At 42.0% G+C, this 19,690-nt stretch overlaps 1 protein-coding gene across 8 annotated transcripts in view; it reads left to right on the top strand.

Annotated features, from left to right (window-relative positions):
- AKAP13 (A-kinase anchoring protein 13) overlaps window positions 1-19,690 on the top strand; it is a 209,474-nt gene that overhangs the window by 79,771 nt on the left and 110,013 nt on the right. For all 8 annotated transcript variants that reach the window (XM_059858562.1, XM_059858568.1, XM_059858567.1 and 5 more), the window contains 2 exons: window positions 6,119-6,415; window positions 15,164-15,347. In XM_059858562.1, the coding sequence (XP_059714545.1) occupies window positions 6,119-6,415; window positions 15,164-15,347 (481 nt within the window). The remainder of the gene's footprint in view (window positions 1-6,118; window positions 6,416-15,163; window positions 15,348-19,690) is intronic.

Genomic DNA, 19,690 nt, shown 5'->3' with positions numbered 1-19,690 from the left:
GAGAGACTGTCTGTCTGCTGGTAGCTGCCTGCCAGCAGTTTCCACAGGGCTGACACATTCCCGTTGACTCACTCTCTGCTTTCTCTCCATCCTTAAGCTAAGGCAGAGAAGCAGCTTCAGTCTTTAACTTGTTCTTAATTCCATAGCTCTCAGAGTTGCTGGTTTTTGGGGTTTTTTTCTCCTTACTTTCTTTCTGCTAGTTAAAAGGATAGACAAAAATTAATTTCACTTAGCTTGGAAATACCTTCATTTCAAACTTTTCTTTTACTGTGAAATCCTTTACATATGGTGGTGCTTTATTCATTTCTACCACAGACTGTGTTTTCCCCTAAGAAACAACTCTTCATAGAAAAAGCTGTATTTCATGAATTACAGTCTTTATACTGGTAGACCAGAAGGGTAAACAAGTTGCATAACAAATGGCAACTTGGCAATACCAGTTGTGGATTTGAAAATACTCTTAATTATGAAACAAAAAACCCCTTAAAATAGACTAAAACAGCATAGCCAAGAAGAGTTTTTGCAGTTCATTTTCTTCGGTGTATTTAATTGCTTGAGGCAGTGTAATTAAAAGGAAGTGATGCCAGTACTAGATGACATCAGTCACAGGAAAAAGTGATTGAATCTGTGTTGAAATTATTTAAGACGTAATGTGTGGGGTCTTGCACTTCTCAAGGTTTTTAGGGCATCTGCAGTGTGTAAAGGCCTTTAAAAAAATCTTTACCCACTCTTCAATCTCTCTTTCACCTTTCCAGTGAAAGGTTTGAAAGGAAAAGCAGAGGCTCCTGTCCAATGCTGATGCTGTGCCTGAGTATTTCATAAGGTTTCCTGTGTTGCAAGAGTGAATTCAGTAACTGTGTACATTTCACAAATGCACTTCAAAGATGGGCTCTGATTTTCAGAACCAGAACTCAGGATTTCTGAAGCAGAAAAGAAGCACTTTTTGGATGGTCTCAGGAGATCCCTTGGCTTCCTTTTCCATAAGCCATCAGGTGCCAACATCTCTTGAATGCATCTCAGATGCAAATCTGAGATCCTTCATGAGGTTCACAACATTTGTTCTCTGGTTTTCCTGTCCTTAAATCTCTATGTGAGACCTCTTTCAACCCAGCTCCACCATGGTGACTTGGAGGATGCAATTAGTCTTTAGTCACCTACGAAGCAAACCCAAACATGTCCTTCCAGCAGGGCTTTAAATAGCTGCCCAGCCTGGGGGATCATTGTTTGATAGCTCCAATGTGAATTCTGAAAATAGGAGGTTTGGACAGGATTTCCACTTTTGGAGGAGTAGGAAATGAAATCATCTTTTAATAAAGCTCTGTTTAGGGGTGTTTTATCTCCATGTAGGCCTTGTTAAACAAGAAGTCAGAAGAGTTGTGCTGCTGCCCTTTTAACTGCACCCCAGATCACAGGCACAGGTAGCAATTGGATGGACAGGTCTAATCTGTGCATTAATTTGTCTGCTAGTGACTTGCAGCTGAGAAATCTCCCCCTGTTCTCATGCTCATTGATCTGCATCAGCACCATGTAGAGGAAGCAGTGCTGTCATGCTGATACATCTCATCTCTGCAGGGATAAGAACAGACCAGAGCACCATGTCTTCATTTTCATTCTCATCTTTTCCCCAGAGCAAGCTTCATTAAGTGTCCTCATTCATTCCTGGTAAAAAATTCTTCAGTTCAAGAGCTGTTGTCTCATTTAAAATTATTTTTAAAGTGTGGTTTGATGTATAGATGAGGAATTCACTTCTTAGCAGCAGAATTAGTTGCTGTACCCATCCCTGCATAGATTGAAATAGTTTTTTAATTTCTATATTTTTCCTGCAATATGTTGGAATGTCTCAAAACAGCTCCAAGTCAAAAGTTGTTTCTAAGCTAGATTTAAAGTAACTGAGGAGTAAAAGGAGAAATGGGATAAAATGCAATGTTGCTGGAGTTAAGGATGGATTATTTGACTTTTATCACAGTGTACAAATGACCACATTTGATACTATGGCAAAAAAAAATGGGTGAAGAAAGGAAGTGTAGCCATGCAGTCTGAGATGGCAGCTAGAGAGAAACACATAAGTTTGTGAGGAGAGTTAAAACTTGAATAAGGATACTGCTGGATGGTACAAGCATGACAGAAATTGAATGAAAAATTCCTCATTTTTATTGCTGTTTGGCCAAAGGCCCTGATTTCTGGAGAAGACTGAAGGCAGTCAGAAGGGTTGCTGGGCAGTATTGGGAACCTGATGGTGTTGTAAAGCATGGAGATTTCTCATCCCTTCTCTGAGGTGCTCTTATCTGTGTGATTTATTCAGTTATATGTGTTTTCAGCCTATGCAAATGCAAACCTTTGTTGATAGGCTCATTGCTCTTCCTGACTGTTGTGGTTTAACCCCACCCAACAGCTAAGCCCCACACAGCTTGGGGAAGAGAATTGGAAGAGCAAAAGTGAGAAAACTTCAGAGTTGCTAAAGCCAGGTTAATAGATAAAGCAAAAGCCATGCAAACAAAGCAAAACAAGAGATTAGGTCACTACTTTCCATGGGCATGCAGGTGTTCAGCCATCCTCAGGGCAGCAAGGCTCCATCACATGTAGTGGAGATTGTCTCCCTCTTTCCCCAGCTCTGTACACTGCCTGTGACTCCATATGGTCTGGGATATCCCTTGGGTCACTTGGGGTCAGCTGTCCTGGTTGTGTCCCCTCCTAACTCCTTGTGCCCCAATCCTCCTCTCTGATGGGGTGGGTGAGAAGAAGAAAAGGCCTTCCAAAGGATCTGTGGAAGCAGTGCTCAGCAAGAAGGAGAATATGCCTGGATGATCAAAACTGTTTCCAGCACAAATCCAAAGCAGCCCCACACTAGCTACTGCAAAGAAAATTAACTATTCCACCAGAACACCAAAACCAGTCCACTGACACACCCAGAGTTTTTTCTTTTTCCCCTTTCAATGCCAGACATTTTTCTGTTCTACATCTAGGCAGGGGTATGAGGGGGTTACAGCAGTCCATAGTGGATGGACAAAGGTGATGGAACCACTCTGATGGCTGATAAGTGCATAACTTGGTGCTTAACCCACACTAGGAGAAAGCCCTGCTGTCTGCCAGAGGGAGCAGAAAGGTGAGGCACAGGAGCAGTACTGGTTGTTCTGGCACTGCCTGGAGCTGTGTGTGATTGTGAACAAGTTACTTAACCTCTTGAAAACAGATTTGGTTTTGCAGTGATAACTATGTACCTCCTGAGAGTGCCAGAAAGCTCAGCTCCCTTCTGGTCATGCTCTGGGACAGGGGCTGTAGAAGTTCAGGTATTAGTCCAGGCCATTGGATCTTTGATGTGGTGAGAAGTGTTGATGGCTCCCTGAGAAAGTTCCTGTACTGGGGACATGTTTGCTCACACTGTTCCAGCAGCCATTTCAAAGCAGGGGGCAGAGACCTCTTGAGCAATCTTTCTAGTATTGTCTGCTCTTGTTACATCCTGGCTCCCCTTTCATTTGAACTGCTTGCCAAAAGTCAAAACCTGTCCCATGTTCTTGCCCCCATGTCTGACATCTTCTCAGAAGTGAGGAAGCACAACATCAAAGCACTGCGAGCTGTTGCCCTTCTGAAGAACTAGGGTTTAGCATGATGCTTGTTTGATCCTGCTAGATAAAAATGGATTGTCAGGTCTGTCACTTTCTCTTCTAGGCTGGATAGTCAATATCTGGGGAAGTTTCAGTAGAATCCTTGCTGGCCACAGGTCAGGACCTGGTCTTTTTATCACCTTCCCTTGTGTTGCATTTTGCAGCTGGTGTTTAACACAGACTCCATCCAAGGAAACTTTGTGTGCATCCGTGATGTGCTGCTTTGAGACCACACGTCTTGACAGAGGTTCCTGTAGTTGTTGTCTCGATGGAGGAGCCTTTGCTGTCCCACAGCAGAGTTGTTTGGCATTGTGACAAGGAAGTGACTGTCCCAAATGGTTTCTCTGTAGCTGCTCGTGGGCCATTTTGGCTTGCTGCTTCAATCCTGAAAGTCTGCTGGCAGAGTAGTTGTTTTCTAGGTTATTCTGCAGATGGGATTCTTATGGGAATAGGCAGAAAATATTTCTTAAAAATTGAATAAAAGGTTTAGCTGTCCTCATGCTATTAAGAAAGCTTTTACTGTGTTTGTTTCTTTTAAACTCTGCATTCTAGCAACCTTCCACTGCTCTGCTTTAGGGAGAACCCAGCTTGCAGGATTTGAGTCATCTCTTGTAGGCTGGCGCAGTCCTCTCACAGTGTGCATGGAGATCACTGATTTTGTGGAGGCTGGAAACAAAATTAGTGTCTTACCTGCTCTGTATTTGATGTCTTTAGGAAGATCAGCAAAGCAAGAAGGTGTAGGAGAAGGCATGTACAGTTCTAAATAGCCTTAAAGACAAGTTCCCTCAAAGTTGTATCATCCTCCCCACTCCTCCCTTGAGCATTTGGAGCCTTTAGTGTGAGGATGAGCAGAATCTGTGAATGGGTTCCATCTGGGCAGCTGAGTACTAATACAGTAATGTATTAGAATGCACATGCAGTGTTTTCAAGAGCAGTAGAAGTTCTTCCTACCCCTATTCTTCAAAACAACAGAACTAAAATCTACTCCTTCAGCTTTCATATCATCCTCTTGCTAATAGGTATCTGGTGCTGGAAGGAAAGAAGTTTTCTCAGTTTTCTCACCTTTCAGCTTCAGAGCATCCTGGTTGTATTGAGCATTTGCAACAACATCCCTGTGTGTTTTCCTCCCTTTCTCCACTTGCCTTTGATACCTTTCCAGCTGCATTTGCACTCCTTAGGAAGCCACAGCCTCATCTCTGACAATTTTGGTGTTACCCGCAGTGTCCTAATAGCAGTTTTGACCTTTCAATTAACTTCAGGATTGCCTCTTTCAGTAGACAAAATCTGTACAGATGCCAGAAGCCTCAGAACAGATTTGTGAGGTTGCCTGAAAGACCATGAAGATTAGGGACATATTTTCCCTTTTGTCAGGGAAATCAACAGCAAAAGGCCCCAACAGAAAAAGGAAACTTTCCCACTGACCACAAATAGGGGCTTAAATTGAATTTTCAAGCCTGTAAAAATAAATCGTCATTTTGTATTTAATTAATCAGGGTTTCATGAATGTGGTAGTATTCTGAGGTCACGGGCAAAAAAGCTTTTCCAGTAATTAGTGCAGGGTCCATGCTGTTCTGGCAAAAACAGCCATGACGTCAGTCTAAGGCTGGAGCAAGAAACTGTACCACACAGTGAACTTGAAACACACAAACCTTCTTATTGAAGGGGCATGCCTGACAACTACAAGTTCTGGTTGTGTTGGACACATAGTATATTTTTCCTTTTAAAATTCCCAGAAGGTGTTTGGTTTGGTTTGCTGTTGGGCTTCTTTTCCCCCTCAAGTTTCTGAGTCAATGAAATTGCTGCCATGCCTCCTTTCTCCTGTTTCCCTGCTCTAAATAAATAATGAAATTACCAGGCTTCCAACTCTCTTGTTTTGTAAATATGGAAAGTGGCCATTTCCATGTTTTTGTTTAGCAGAAGCAGCTTAGTTTTTAGTTTTATTGTGTGAACCCGAATGCAAGGGGCAGGTGCAGCAGTGAGCACAGACAGGGCATGCCCAGGCAGGTCATGCTCTGGTAGCCATGTAGACCTTTGTTTTAGGTGAAATTTCAATGTTTTCAGTGCAAGCCAAGTACTGTGACAGCATTTGTAGTATGTAGTTTTGCAGCACTCAGATTCTAGTTTCTGATGAGTTACTGGAGCTGGAAGAAAAGTTTGTCCATATAACCTGGCTTTAGGTATGTAAGCAAAATCTTTTACTTAAATTACTTAAAACTCTTGAGATTGCTTGTTGCTGTATGTAAATAGCCTGGGTGGCTTATAGTTCTTGGCTTATACTGGGACAGAGAAGAATTATACATCTTTTCCTTCTAAAATTTATAAGAAATACTTATCTCTGATGATACATGCAAATTCCAAAGACAATGTTAATTTACAGTTGTGACCCTCAACAACTTGGTTTTATTTGATTCAGTGCAAAGAGTGTGTGAGTGTCAAAGGAATTGCTCAGTTGTGTTTCCTCTGCCCACGCCATTTTTCTTTTGTTTTTTACCATTTGTCTGAATTTTGCTTTGCAGGCCATGACTGCTGTGAGACAGTGAAGGTGGCACTTTGTGCCTCTAGAGAAGGTCACCCCGTTCTGGTTGTGGCAGAGGAGACTTTCCAGTTTGTCCAGGATGAAGCCTACGATGCTGCTCAGTTTCTGGCCACCTGTGCTGGCAACCAGCAGGCGCTGAATTTCACACGGTTCTTGGACAGGTCAAGGCCACCTGCTGCAGACGTGGACTTCTTGGATGAGAAAGTGGCCTTGGCATTTCGACACCTGAAGCTGCCGGCAGAATGGAACGTGCTGGGAGCAGACCAGTCCCTGAGCGGTGAGGATTGTGGGGCACAGTGAGATTTGGAGGTTGGGTGGGAGGTAAAAAGCCTGGGAGAAAGGGTTCCCTGCCTTGGCAACCTGCCATGTACCTTCCAAAGGGTGTGGTGGTGGCCTCTGTGCTCAGAGATGGGATGTGATGTCCATCCACATCCCATACCTTGCCCTTCAGCCTCCTTAAAATATGTAAGGTATATAAAATACACATTACATATATATATATATATATATATATATATATATATATATATATAAATTCTATATAAAATATAGAATATAGATTATATATATTATTTATATATTATATAGTATATAAAATACATACATATATATATATATATATATATATATATATATATATATATATATATATATATATAAATAAAATAAATATAATTGTAACTCATTATTTCTCCTGCTCTTCTCTTATGAAATAGCACAAGCTGACAGTCAGTATTTTCACATATAGCCTGAAAATGTTTTTTTTCTGTGTGTAACAATGGTATGTGTATCAGCATAGTGCTGTATGCTGATAGAACCCTGTGTGTAGACTATCTGATGCTCCTGGAAATATTCTTGTGCCAGAAATCTGCCACGTGTAGTAAATGTTGGTTTTATAGCACAGGTACAAAATGACTGTGACATGAAAAATACATGGGATTTTTCTTGGAGAACTTGAGGCTCTGGCCCTGAGGGTTTATATCACATCGTGGTTTTACACAGGATGGGTTAACACTGCAGTTCCCCAAAAGAAGCCAGGACAATTTTACAAATAAAAGAAGGGAAAGGTGGGAAAACTTGACCCTTAACCACAGCAGTGAAGGCTACTGAGAGCTTATAACTAAATCCCAAGGCTGGCCCAAAGTCTCTGGTGGCTGCTGAAGCAGAAGTGCTGAGGTGTTCAGAGTGCTGTGGTGTGTCTGTGTCCTTGGAGTTCTGCCTCTTTTGTCACAAGGGGGTAAAAGGAAACATGCATGGGACCAGGAGACTAGTTCCAGTATGTACAACTCCTTGCTGTAAATTTCCAGGGTATTTTGGCAAACAGTTTCACTTCAGGAATGTGACTGTGAGGCATCTGTTATCTTTTATAAGATGCAGTGGCACAAACACTTGAATAGGACTGGGATGTGACTTGCTCAGTTCTGCTCACTGCAACAGAGTTTTCCACAGGAAACTTTGCTCCTTTATTTTTCTCCAGCTTCCTGACTGCTTTTGTAAAGCTCAGTACAAGGACAGACAATCCCCTTGTTAGCAGACATTAAAATATTTGATCATATTTAATGGCTCCTTGATAGAAATTCAGCAGTTGTCATACATTTACAAGGAGATAACACTTCTTTTCCTCTGTGTGGAAGTGATTGATGTTTCTTTCTGCATTTGAAAAGTGTTGTGATAATGCAGACATTTCTGGTTTAAGTGATATAAATATGGTCACAGTGATCTTAACAAAAACTTTGAAACTCTGAATTGTTGCTGATTTTGCAGGAAGGCTGAGATCTGCTTTTTTTTTTTTAATTTTGATTTTTTTTTTTGGAAAATCAGCATTTAGGGAAATCAGGCCATAGGATTTACACTGATTTGCTCAGTTTGCTTGTGTCTGGAATTGTGGTTATGCAGGAATCTGTATGTTAATGGAGTTGCAGAGCATCCACAGTGAGAAGGGGGAGCTCTGTAGTGCCAAATTCTGTAACTCTTGAGTGTTTTGGCATCTTGTGGTGAGGTGTGTGTAGATTGAAGTGAATAAATATAGTGTCACAAAGTGCAAATTTAATTCAAGAATATTAGTGCTGTAAAATATGTTCCTTTTTGTTAGAGGCAGAGTTATCTGGTAGGTTTTTTTTTGCAGGGAGATATTTATACATAGGGAATTTGGGGGAATTTTTGTGATTGTGACAGGTTGGATTTGCATGCAGAAGCATCCTTTGGGTCATGAAACTCTGTGGGATGGGAGGGATGTTCCTGGTTTATGATGGAGTGCTGGATTAGAAAAACCTCAGTGCTAAAATATAGCACCCTTATAGTAATGCTTGTGTGTTAGTTTGTGTGTGGGACAGAGAAAAGCACTGCAAAGATTGCACTGTAGGAGTGTTTGAACAATTAGGCACATTCTGGCCAGTGCCTGCAGTGGGACACCCTGTCCTGTGCTGCTTCCCTACCTATGAACAGCTACTGCAATTCATGCTTCACATTTCCCTAAATGTCAGCACCAGATAACTTCAAATAACCTTCTCGGAGGAGAAAATACTATAGAAATGAGAACAAAAGGAAATGTCAGATCCCTTCTTGAAAGATGTTTAGCACTGCCTCTGAGCTGGCACGTCTCTATGGGCTCTTGTGGGCTGGAAACAAAACGCTGCTGTTCAGCAAAACCTCTGAAGGCAGGAGTGAGCTGGGAGCCTCCGCCAGCCCCCCGAGTGCCACAGCCTGATGGGGAACTGCTGCTCAGAGGAGGCTGCTGTTGTCAAACACACTGAAAGGTCAATTTTCAAAGGCCTGAAGTAGAAATCCAACTTTTGCAAAAGTTAGGAAGTAATGGCTTTCTGCAGGCAGAAGCTGGGTACAAGATCTACCACTAAGCACAGCTCCAGGCTGAATTTTGAGGAGGGGGTGGCTTTGTGTGGAGGCTTCTCCCTGCTTTTGCCTGCAGCCAGCCCTGGCCAGGCTTCGAGCAGAGGGCAGGGAGTTCACTGCTGTCACCCCGGAGGGCAGAGAGGCTGCTGGAATTTTCACCCACCTCAGTCTCCTGAGCTGTTGAACTTATCTGCTGTGTCACTGAACAGACACAGCTGCAGAACTGGGGATGGGAGCACCAGGGTAGCTGACATCAGAGGTGCCTGGGCTCCATTCTCTTGCTAGGACTGGCAGAGTGTACTCAGCATTTGGTGGGATGAACTGCTAGGCAGAAGAGAGCCTGGGACAGTGTGTGCCTGGGGAAGAGCACAGACCCTGAGACACAGCAGTGCTGTGGCACTGAGGCACACCAGGCATACACTGTCCCTCCATAGCAAGCAGTTCCTGGGCCCTGCTCTTGGTTATCTGTCTATCTGTATGAGCTCCAATGGCATCCACAATTTCAGAATATCCATAACTAAGGATTAGTCTTGTTACTGTGGTATTCCAAACACAGCATTTCTTTCAGGTGCCATATAATCATGTCTGTCTTAATAATTATAAGTGCACTATAACTTTCTAAAGAACATAGTTGTTAGTGCTGTCAAAAGTGGGGCTATTTACTGTTCTAAGTGGCATTTAAAGGCAGCTGTTTAAATGGAACAGATTGTTACACTTTATGTCTAGAAATCAAAATTTAATATGTATCCTGAGGATGTATGCAATGTAAATACAGGACTGTGATGTTCTATTTTAAATTACTGAAGAGAAAATAAGCTAACTAGAAAACCACAACTGAATATTTTGAGGTATGAGTAATGATTATGTCTTGTTAATGTTGCAGTGGGGTAAAAAAAAGGAGAAAAAATTTGGGGAGGATCTGAGGCTTGGGTATGAAAAGCTTAGAGAACTTGATTGTATCACTAGTAAACAGATAACTTTCAGAATAACTTGGAAGTTATATTCTGACAAAACCTTTGAGGAAACACTCTTTCCATTTTGCTTATTAAAAGTGAGTGGTGAAACCCAGAGCTGTGGTTGATTTCTGGTTGTGTGAGCTTTCTGAGGTGGTGCTTCAGGAGCTGGTTGATGTTGGCAGAGGGTTGCTGTGATCACCATGATATGGAGCAATTCCCCTGGGAGTGTAAGGACTGCTCTGAGATAGTGAGCCAGGTTTTCAAGGAGATAACCAGGGGACCATCAGATTAGATGGAACACTTAACTGATTGCAGTTACTGATGTGTTGAATATGCAGAGCTTCCCAGAAGTGCTCTGGGATAAACATGGTCCTTCGATAAGGGCTGTTTGGGAAATTAAACTCCATGACCTCACCAGGTGGGGGTGGGTACAGAGGGAGACTCTCTGCCCTGGTTTGAAATAGCCTGAATGTATTAAGATTATGGGTTTAATAGCTTCATGTACAAAACCAGTAGGATTTCAATGTACAGGATAACGTGATTGTCACCAGGAATACAGATCATGAACTGGGGGTGTTTTTGCATGAAAGGAGAATGTCTGAAGGGAGAAAGTCGCCAAAAAAATCCATCTTATTTTAAACAAAAAATCCTAAAAAAACTTTTACAAACTTTCAGAATTTGCCTTTCAGAAAACCTTCCAAACTTTCAGACTAGTGCCTAGTCTTTTTTCCCTTGAGAGGATGCTAAAGTTATGCTACTGATGATGTATTTCAGACATCAAGTTTTAATCTGTTCATCTGCTGCACTCTTGTTATAGTTTCTCTTGGAACCCTTTCAGTGTAATAGTTACAGGTGTCTTTTGGTTGGGTTTCATATCCTTTCCAGTCTGCTGCTCAGCTTCTGTGCTCTCTGATAAAGGATGGTCTGGTATAAATCAACATGATCTTTTCAGTGCCAACAGCACAAAGTGCTCTGTTCAGCAGCAGTCCTTGATAAGATGTAAAGAGTCTTTTCCATACCTAAATTTAGTGCCCTCTGCAGTGGAGAATGTGAAACAGAAAGCAATTCTTGTTCAGACAGCATCAGAAATGTGCTGCTCGAGACTGAGATGTACCGTTTAGTCTGTGGCTGAGAAATTGTTGGCATGGGAATGTTCCTTTTTCCTTTGATATTAGTGGGAATGGGGACGTGGAGATTTTTTGGTGTGCTTTGAAAAATTTCTTGTTTATCGGATTAAGAAAGGAATTACCCACATATCTTTTTATTAACTGAGCTCATAACTCCAAACACAACATCTTTGCCTTGACCCTTCTGCAGGGCAGTTGTCTGCTGGAGCCTTCCCCTAGGACCTCAGTGTGAGGTGGCAGCTTGGTTCTGGGATTCTTTACCCTTGCTTCTCTAGGATTGATCTGAGCAGTGAGAACATTTCCAGCAGAAAGCAAGATTTTGAGGCCAGATGTGATGGTAGATTTCCAAATTGCTGAGTATGCATGAATTTGGGTGAGAATCAAGTAAAGGTCATGAGCACAGGAAGACAAAGCAATGCTACCCCATTCCATGGCTGGCTCATGAGATGTCTCAGGGCATGGAGGATAAACTGAGCTTTAGGTGTAGGTTACTCTATCTGGAAAGTTGTTTTTAAAAAGGAACAGTAGGTTTTGGGTTTTCTTGTTATTTAATCAGGTTTAAAATTAGAGTTTTTACTTAGTGATCTTGGACATGTCATACCTAAAGTTGGGGTTTTTTTCCCTTCAATGCTTATTTGTTTTGTGCTAATAGCATCTTAAACCTTAATCTTTTACTATTAGCAAAGTACATATGACAAGTCCTCTATGGAAATTTGGTCCTCAGTTGAGCTGATAAACTGTCTATTCATGCATCACAGCAGAAAACAATTACACAAAAATAATATATTCATAGTCTTGTGTTTTGCCAGCTGGACTAGAGTACCCTGCCATTATGGGGCAATAATCATATGTTTCAACTCTTGCCTATTACTAGGAAACAAGAAAGGAACAAAACAATCTTGGCCTTTTCAGTATCGTGTGTCTTGTATTTCCACAATTTCCTAATTACCAGAAGCTTCTTGTTGACATTCAAACGACAGCCATTTTAAGACAAGGAGCTCTTGCTTGGTATGTTGTAGGAGAAGGGGCTCTGGCTTTTGCATGTTCAAGCTTTTGATATTCTTTCATGTGTGGGACATTTTGCAGCATGACAAGATCATAAAATCATTGCCTGGATTTCCAGCATTTTGTGTGACAAACTTCATCCCTTCAAAGGTAGGAAGTCTGAAGGGATCTGTCTGTCTTCCCCCTCTCCATCCAGCAAAATGTCCATACTTGATGCAGACCAGCTCTTGTCTAGTTTTGAGCAACACCAGACACCAACAGATGTATTTTCATTATATATTAGTAGTTAATCCAGCCCACAGATGGCACATGCCTTTTTAACTGTCACCATGCAAGTTTTGCACTCTCCAGAACCTTCCAAAGCCATTGCCTGGGGCCCCTGCAGTTGTTGGATGTACAGCACTTTGTCTCTTCGCTGCCATCATCTGTGCCCATCTGTTAGGGTGGCCTCGTGCCAGGTTCTGTGTCAGGCAGAGCCTTCCAAAAGTGGATGGTGAGCCTGTGTGTTTAAAATGCTCTGGTGGCAACATGCCACCTCTTCTTGTACAGATCTTGTGTGCACAGTCACCGCCCAAAGGCATCAGGGCAGTGCCACGTTCACCTCAGCTGCGTTTACAGACTCCTCCTGCCACACTCTGGAACTGCCCTGTCCGTTTGCAGACACCTCCTGCCACACTCTGGAGCTGCCCTGTCCTTTTGCAGACACCTCCAGCCACACTCTGGAGCTGCCCTGTCCACTGATTCAGTGATAGGGGAAATTGTTTCAATAGAACAGGAAGGATTTCTCAGAAGGTGCAGTCATATCAGCAGATTGGGACAACTGGGGAGGTATTGTGACAACTGGAAGGGCCATTTCGTCTTTGGGCATATGAGACAGGGAGAAGCACTCATTTGGCTCAGGGACAAGAGGAATATCTGCCTGCATCTTGCAGAACTTGCAGTTGGCAGTGTGTATTTAGTGGTGAACCATGAGCTGGTGAGCAGAAGATGCTTCTCCGTATTGGTAATGCTCTCAGCTGCAGGAGGAGGAAACATTTTGGTCCAGGGATCTGTGCTTATGCTTTGCAGGTCTGCACTGCTCAGCTCTGGGGCAAGACTGTCCATTCTAGGTAGGAAGTTGATTTTCCCTTTCATCAAAGCAGCCATAACAGGAGATCTCATGCGAGAACAGAACGTGGTCAGACCAGTGCAGCACATTCTTTATTTGGATGGCAGTTGTTTGCTCTGACTGAAGTGCTTTTGTGCCTCCTGCATCTCTGTGGGAAGAATTACACCACAGTAACTATGTTGGCTCTGCCAGTCAGTCTACAGGTAGTGTGGGAGCTTTGTGCAGGTACAGGTTCTTTGAGTAAAACATTGGGCGTTTCCTTAGGTCTGGAATCCAAAGTCATACCTTTATCTACATTTTGCAGCCTCATCAGTACCCTTTCTTTGTGTCTGTCTGTATAGTTATTTTTCATTTTTCTTTAAATCTAGGGCTGCAGCCATTGATTAACCTCCATGTTGTACTATTTCTAAATCATTACGTTCTGTAACATTTAATACCCCAATCCTTGTCATTACTTAGCTAAAGGCTGAGAATTTGGGAGAGCTCAGCCATTCCCTTTCCTCTGATCAGCTGGAGCCTCCGTTGAGACACACACATGTGTATTCAGGGCAGCTCGGTTTTGCTTTACGGTAATCAAGAGGAGGTTAGAGGGAAGACTTGGTTTGTAGCCCAGAGACCTAATTTGGAGTCATTCAGAAGAGAAATGGTGCCAGAAAGCCTTTGGTTCTTGCATACAGATTAGTTCTTCAGAATTGGATCCAAAAACTTGTGAAAAATTGTGTGTGAGGCAGTGGAGAACTGCCTGTTTTTGCTTTGTTTTGTTTTTCACCGAAGGTCTTAATGATGTCCCTAAAGTGAGTAAATAAGCAAAAAAAACAGCAGCACTTTGAAAAAGTGGCTTCTCTTGGGGCACACTTCTTAAAGAAAAAAATTCAAAATTAAATCCTAAAGCCATTATGTGAATGCATTTTAAAACCTGTTGTGTAGATTTGGCTGGAACCCAAATTAATAACCCAATAAATCATTCCTGTGATATTAAAGGGTTTATATGAAGCATGCTCATTGGCATGGCGTTCTGAGACCTAGTTGGTGCTTTTTTCTTGTTGCTGCTGTCAGTCAATACTGAAATCCTTTGTTAATTAAAAGAACAAATTTTTATTTCTTGCAGTTTTTTTAACCCAAATGCTTTTGCCTTTCATACAGAAATAACAAGCTTTGATCTGCAAATACTGGATTTCAGCAGTGCATCTGGAGCTCATTTCTGGTTAAAGCTTTTCAGAACATTATTCTAGGGCTGCAGCTTTTAGAGTAGGGGGATATTTTTCTGAGATGAAAGCTCAGACTCTAGAGTCACTTTTACCAAATTAGAAGGTCACGGTTATTAAATACAAAAAGCAGCAGTGGAGATTGGTAGTTTATAAATGCTGCTACTCAGAATGACAGAGCTACTGTACTAAGCTGAGAAAAGCAGACTAAGCTGGTCTGAGGCATAATCAAACCAGGAAAGAAAACCCTTGCTTACTTTTTTTTTTTCATCTGTATGAGTTTTTAAACAGTTCTATTCTATAACTACTTTAGATATGTGCATCAAATGTATTTTTTTCTCTTTTTCTTCATGCCTTGGGATAAATCAGTGTCCCATTAGGTAACAAAAGTTGTCCATCCCTAAAACCTGGTCCTGATTGTCTGTTTGGACATCCAGGAAAAGCCACCTGACCACACTTCTGTTTGGGTGTGCTGGAGCTTGGTGGTGGCTGTGGCTGTTCAGGAAGTGGTGGGGTTTGCACATTGACTTCTGTGGTCAATCTCAGCATGAGAGGTCCTGAGCACTTCCAGCCCCACCGAACCATGTCCCTCACTTTACCACTGGTGTCTCCTGCATATTGGCAAGCAGGCTGTTTTTCCAGGTGCTGCAGGTTCCTTTGGGCTGTCAGCTCCATGCCAGCCGCTGCCTGATGGAGCTGGGATGTGGGGATATAACATTTCCCCTAACCCACAAGCCTAAAAATTCCCATTTCTTTCTTTTCCTCCCTTCCCAGAGAACATCCCTCGGGAGACACTGATGCATTTTGCGGTGAGGCTGGGTCTGCTGCGGCTGACGTGGTTCCTGCTCCAGCAGCCGGGTGGAAGAGGAGCTCTCAGCATCCACAACAACGAAGGGGCAACGCCTGTCAGCTTGGCCTTGGAGAGGGGCTACCAGAAGCTGCACCAGCTTTTGACAGAGTAAGGGTGATTTGGTGGTTCCTCTGCTAGTTTTGCATTCTCTACCATGCTTGGCTTTGCTGTACATTATCACTCAATGGTGTCTGAGTGCTATATTCCATCCTTAAAGACAGTTTTGGTATAATTTTGCTTTTACCGTTCTTCTAGCAGCAATGGGGACAGTCCTGAGGGTTTAGGGCAATAATTTTTTTTTTGGGGGGGGGGTGGGGGGATTCTTGTTGCTCAATATTCTGCTTCCAGCTGTCTTGTAAAGTCCAAAGTGAGTCACTGTAATACTGACTAATTAGTACAAATCTTATGCAAACACAAATGAAAAAGCTTTTCTTCAAGCACAACTGCCCAAAAGAGAGGAGCTAACAGGCATTGTGGTGGTAGTGGACTGTTGTGTTCTTACTTTTTAGAGAGGGAGTTCTTTAGTTAAATGAAATAGTGATCGTTATATTGAAATAAGGCAGCATCTTGAGATGAATAGGCATTTTACTGGTGTAGGTTAAAAAAAATAAGATAAGAGTTAATGCAAATATTTAAAGGAAAGCAGAATATTTAACAGAAACAGGTCTGTTTTAAATGGTCTTGAAAAAAAGCCAGGTCTTACAGCACATAGCAAGTAACTAGTGGCATGAGCATTTATTGCACTGCTTTACAAGGAATCCTTTGGAAGATGGCAAATTAGTTTTGAGCAGCAAATGTTTGGAGATCTAGCTTTAATAGCTGAGGCTAATAAAGACAAAGGGCTTAAAAAAATCTCAAGAGTGTTGTTTGTATAGGAGAAAAGATTTAGTCGCTGTGTGTGTTATTCTGATGCCTGGTTCTCTTAAGCTTTGTTATAAACTTTGTCTTTCTGAATTGATTTTTGAGATACTTGGAGTTTATGTTGAATGACCCAATGTCATGTTTAGGAGTCTGCTGTGGTGTCCACATTATCACGCGATGTTCCCTGTTAAAGACTGTAAATTATTCTGTTTTCTGTAGTTGTTGGGTGCAGTGTTTTGGGGCAGAAAATATGATCTGTATTGCTGGAGTGATTGCATTTAAGTTTTATCCTTAAATTCAGGCATCCACTTGGAAAGTGAGAGTGAAGGAGAAGGTGCGGGGTGGGATGGGACCTATAGCCAAATACCTTCTCCTGCCACCCTTGTTGGCATCAATACAGAGAGGGTGACAGTGTTACATTATTCTCCATCAAGGTCAGTCATACTGTGAAAACACAACTGTCTTGCAGGCTACATTGTAAAAATGGGATGTGCAAATTCATCCTGTAACTGCTGCAAGGTTCTCCAAGGTGAGGCTAACCACATTAACAGGCTTTACATACTGTCAGGAAGCTTAAGCTGGCCAAAACTTGATTATAGACCTCACAGCAAATACTGCAACCCTAATGTGAGTAGAGCTGGTAATTTAAATAAAAATGGGAAGTAAACAAAATTATTACAACAGCTGTTCATGTGTTTGGTGAAGTTTTTCACAACTGGCTCCAGTTTTGGAATAGCAGTTCTCTCTCAGTGGAATGAAAAGAGGACTGGGATTCCATGACATTGTCCTGTGTCATTGGCTTTAAGGAATGATGCTGGCCCAATCCATGGAATTTCTCTGATGACCTTTGCAGTTTGTCTTTGAAAATACGACACAAGCAACTGCAGACCATCAAGGTCCCAATTCCTGTTCTTCTTGGTATATCCTTAAATGTTCTTTGTGATTTGTTTTCCTCTTGTACTGCTGTGTGGAAATACAATGTATGAACATCCGACAGCCATGGCACAAGTCCCGTGATTTTCAGAATTCTTCTATTCCTATGAAGCCCTACAAACAGAAATCCGTGGACACTGGAAAACCTGGTCCCCTTTCTCAGTGGGTGGGATGGTGGTGGAGCATCGTGATGTGACCTTGGGACTGACTGGAGCAGTGACATGGGAGTGACCACAGCCCTTCCCCACGGGAGGGTGATGGTGAAAAAATGGGCACACCCTGATTCCCCAGCAGTGATTTTTTTTTATTATACTGAGCATTTTCTGCAATAAGATAGGATCAAGCCTTGAAAATCCCTATTGGGAGGAGAAATACTGAGCTTCAAAACACAGAAAATTCCGTGAAGAGAGCGAGTGTCATTTATGTGCTGTCAGAACACAAAGGACACTGTACAACCTCCTTTCTGCACTCTGCCTGTGCTCACACTGTATAATCCATGCTCACAAATTTGGCACACAGCTCGTCCCACTCAGCAAAACACAGAGCAGCAGCGCATGTTAGTGAGGGCCCCTACAAAGAAGTCATTATTTTTACAAGTAATTAAACTGCACTGTGCCAAATAAATTAATGCAGTGTGTTTTGTGATGCATTATCCTTGGGGGGAATTTATTGTTCTCTTGCTTGCTAATTTGCAGGACCCTCCATTTTGCAATGATTCTCCCAGCCAGCATTGGGAAGGGGTGAAATTTTGCCATAATTAGGATACAGTCATTAAAGAGCAGACATAAAACCTTCTCTGTTGTTGTTTTGCCTTGGTTTGTCTGCAAAGTAGCTTGATTCAGCTGCAGTGTAAATATTTTTCTCAAAAACTAATTTCACTGGTGACATTTTGAATTTCTGTTTATCTGATGAACTTTCCCTTCTCAGCTTTTGCAGTATTTCATGTAAAAAAAAAAAAAAAAAGAAAAAAAGCAAAAAGCTTTGTATGTAAGCTTTCCATCCCTGGAAGTATTCTCCTCTGTGGTGTGCACTGGCTTTTCATCCTCAGACAGGAAAGGTGCATGGGCTGGTTCTTTTGGGACCCAAACAAGGAGCTGTCACAGAGCCTGTGTAGGTCACTAGGGATCAAGAGTCAATAGCAGCATTCATTAATGAATGTTCACATAAGCAAATAAATATTCATTATCAATAAATAGCCATTAGTTGTGTATCATTCCTGAGCAGACTTGTTTTATCTCCAAGATGAAAACTGTGCAGGAAACATTGTCCTGTAGTGCAAATGGAATAGGATAGTGTAGAAGTGCAGTAGTTTTATAGGGGTAAAATATATATAAAGATTTATCTGTAAAGATAATTTTGGAAATGGCACAGTTTGCAAAGCCTTTGAGTTTCAGCTAATTCCAGAGTGAATGGTCTGTGGTTGGAGCCTGTTTCTCCCCACTGTTGGAGCTGGGTGATGCTGACTGCAGGGTGCTGGCTCTGGAGAGGCAGCACGGTCATTAAACAGGCTGGTGGAACTCCCTGAGTAACTGGACAGCTGCAGAGTGCAGGAGTTGGTGTTTCCCAGTGCAGTCAGGGCAGTAACACAATCCCCTGCCAGCTCCATGTTCTGCAGGGCTCTTACAGCAGTGGGGAAAATGGCTTCAAGGCACTGGGAGCGTGTGGGATTGCAGAGAGATTGGAAGTGCTCTTTGTAAAACATAATCCAAACACTGATCTGGTTGCTGATTTTATTTCTGTCCAGTAACACTTCTTTCCCCAGCAAAGCCAAATGCTTGTAGTTTCTTCACAGCTGAGAGTGATTTATGTCCTCTGAAAAAGGGAAGCAAGGGAAAAATAAGGCCCATTTAAAAAAAAATTAAAATTGCATTTTTCTAATCCCTGCAAAGAGTTGCAACAGTCTCTGAGGTTTTTACTGTAAACTTCTTTTACTTTTGCTGGTTTCTCTGCTTTTTGCTTTAAAGTGTTTCTGCACAGCGCTGGGATTGCTCTTCCTTTCAGATTTCCTGGTAACAGTCAGGAGTCTCAATCTGTGAAACTGTAAATTAGTACAAGTCTGTATTTCCAAAGTTAAAATGATTAAATTAACACACATGAGGAATAACTCACTGGTAGCAGAAGGGTTTTGTGAATGTTTTTCAATCCATGATTATCACTTGCTATTGTTCTGATTTTACATAAGTAATTGGTGAAGTCTGGGCTGTAATCTCCATGGTGCCTCTCAAATAAGGATGCTTTTTCAGTGACTTTACTTTTATAGCTAAATACACTTTTCTGCTTTTCTGAGCCAGAGCTTCAAGAGGATTTGCCTTGTACATATTTTTTTTCTTTATTTTTTTTTTAACCCCAATTTAGCAGGGTCTTTAAGCAAGTGTTTAATTTCAGAAATACCCAGTTTATGTTCAGCAGAGTGTTTAAGCATGATCTTAAAATCAGTCACATGGTATACATATATTTTATTTCTGGCTAAGCAGAGTCAGGGGCTGTAAGGTTTATTGAATTAGTGCTGATGTTTCTCCATCTGTTCTTCCACTCCAAACCAAGCAACAAATCCATTTGATTGCTATTTGGGGAGCTGGGTTTGAGATATGGCTTGCTGTGGTGTGGCAGGAGAACAGTTGACTTTGTATCTACAAGTGATGGCACAAGATTAGTGT

Source organism: Haemorhous mexicanus, chromosome 13 (genome assembly GCF_027477595.1).
Source record: "Haemorhous mexicanus isolate bHaeMex1 chromosome 13, bHaeMex1.pri, whole genome shotgun sequence".
Taxonomy (NCBI): Eukaryota; Metazoa; Chordata; class Aves; order Passeriformes; family Fringillidae; genus Haemorhous; species Haemorhous mexicanus.
Note: the sequence above shows the minus strand (reverse complement) of the source record. Positions and strands in the feature narration are given on the sequence as shown.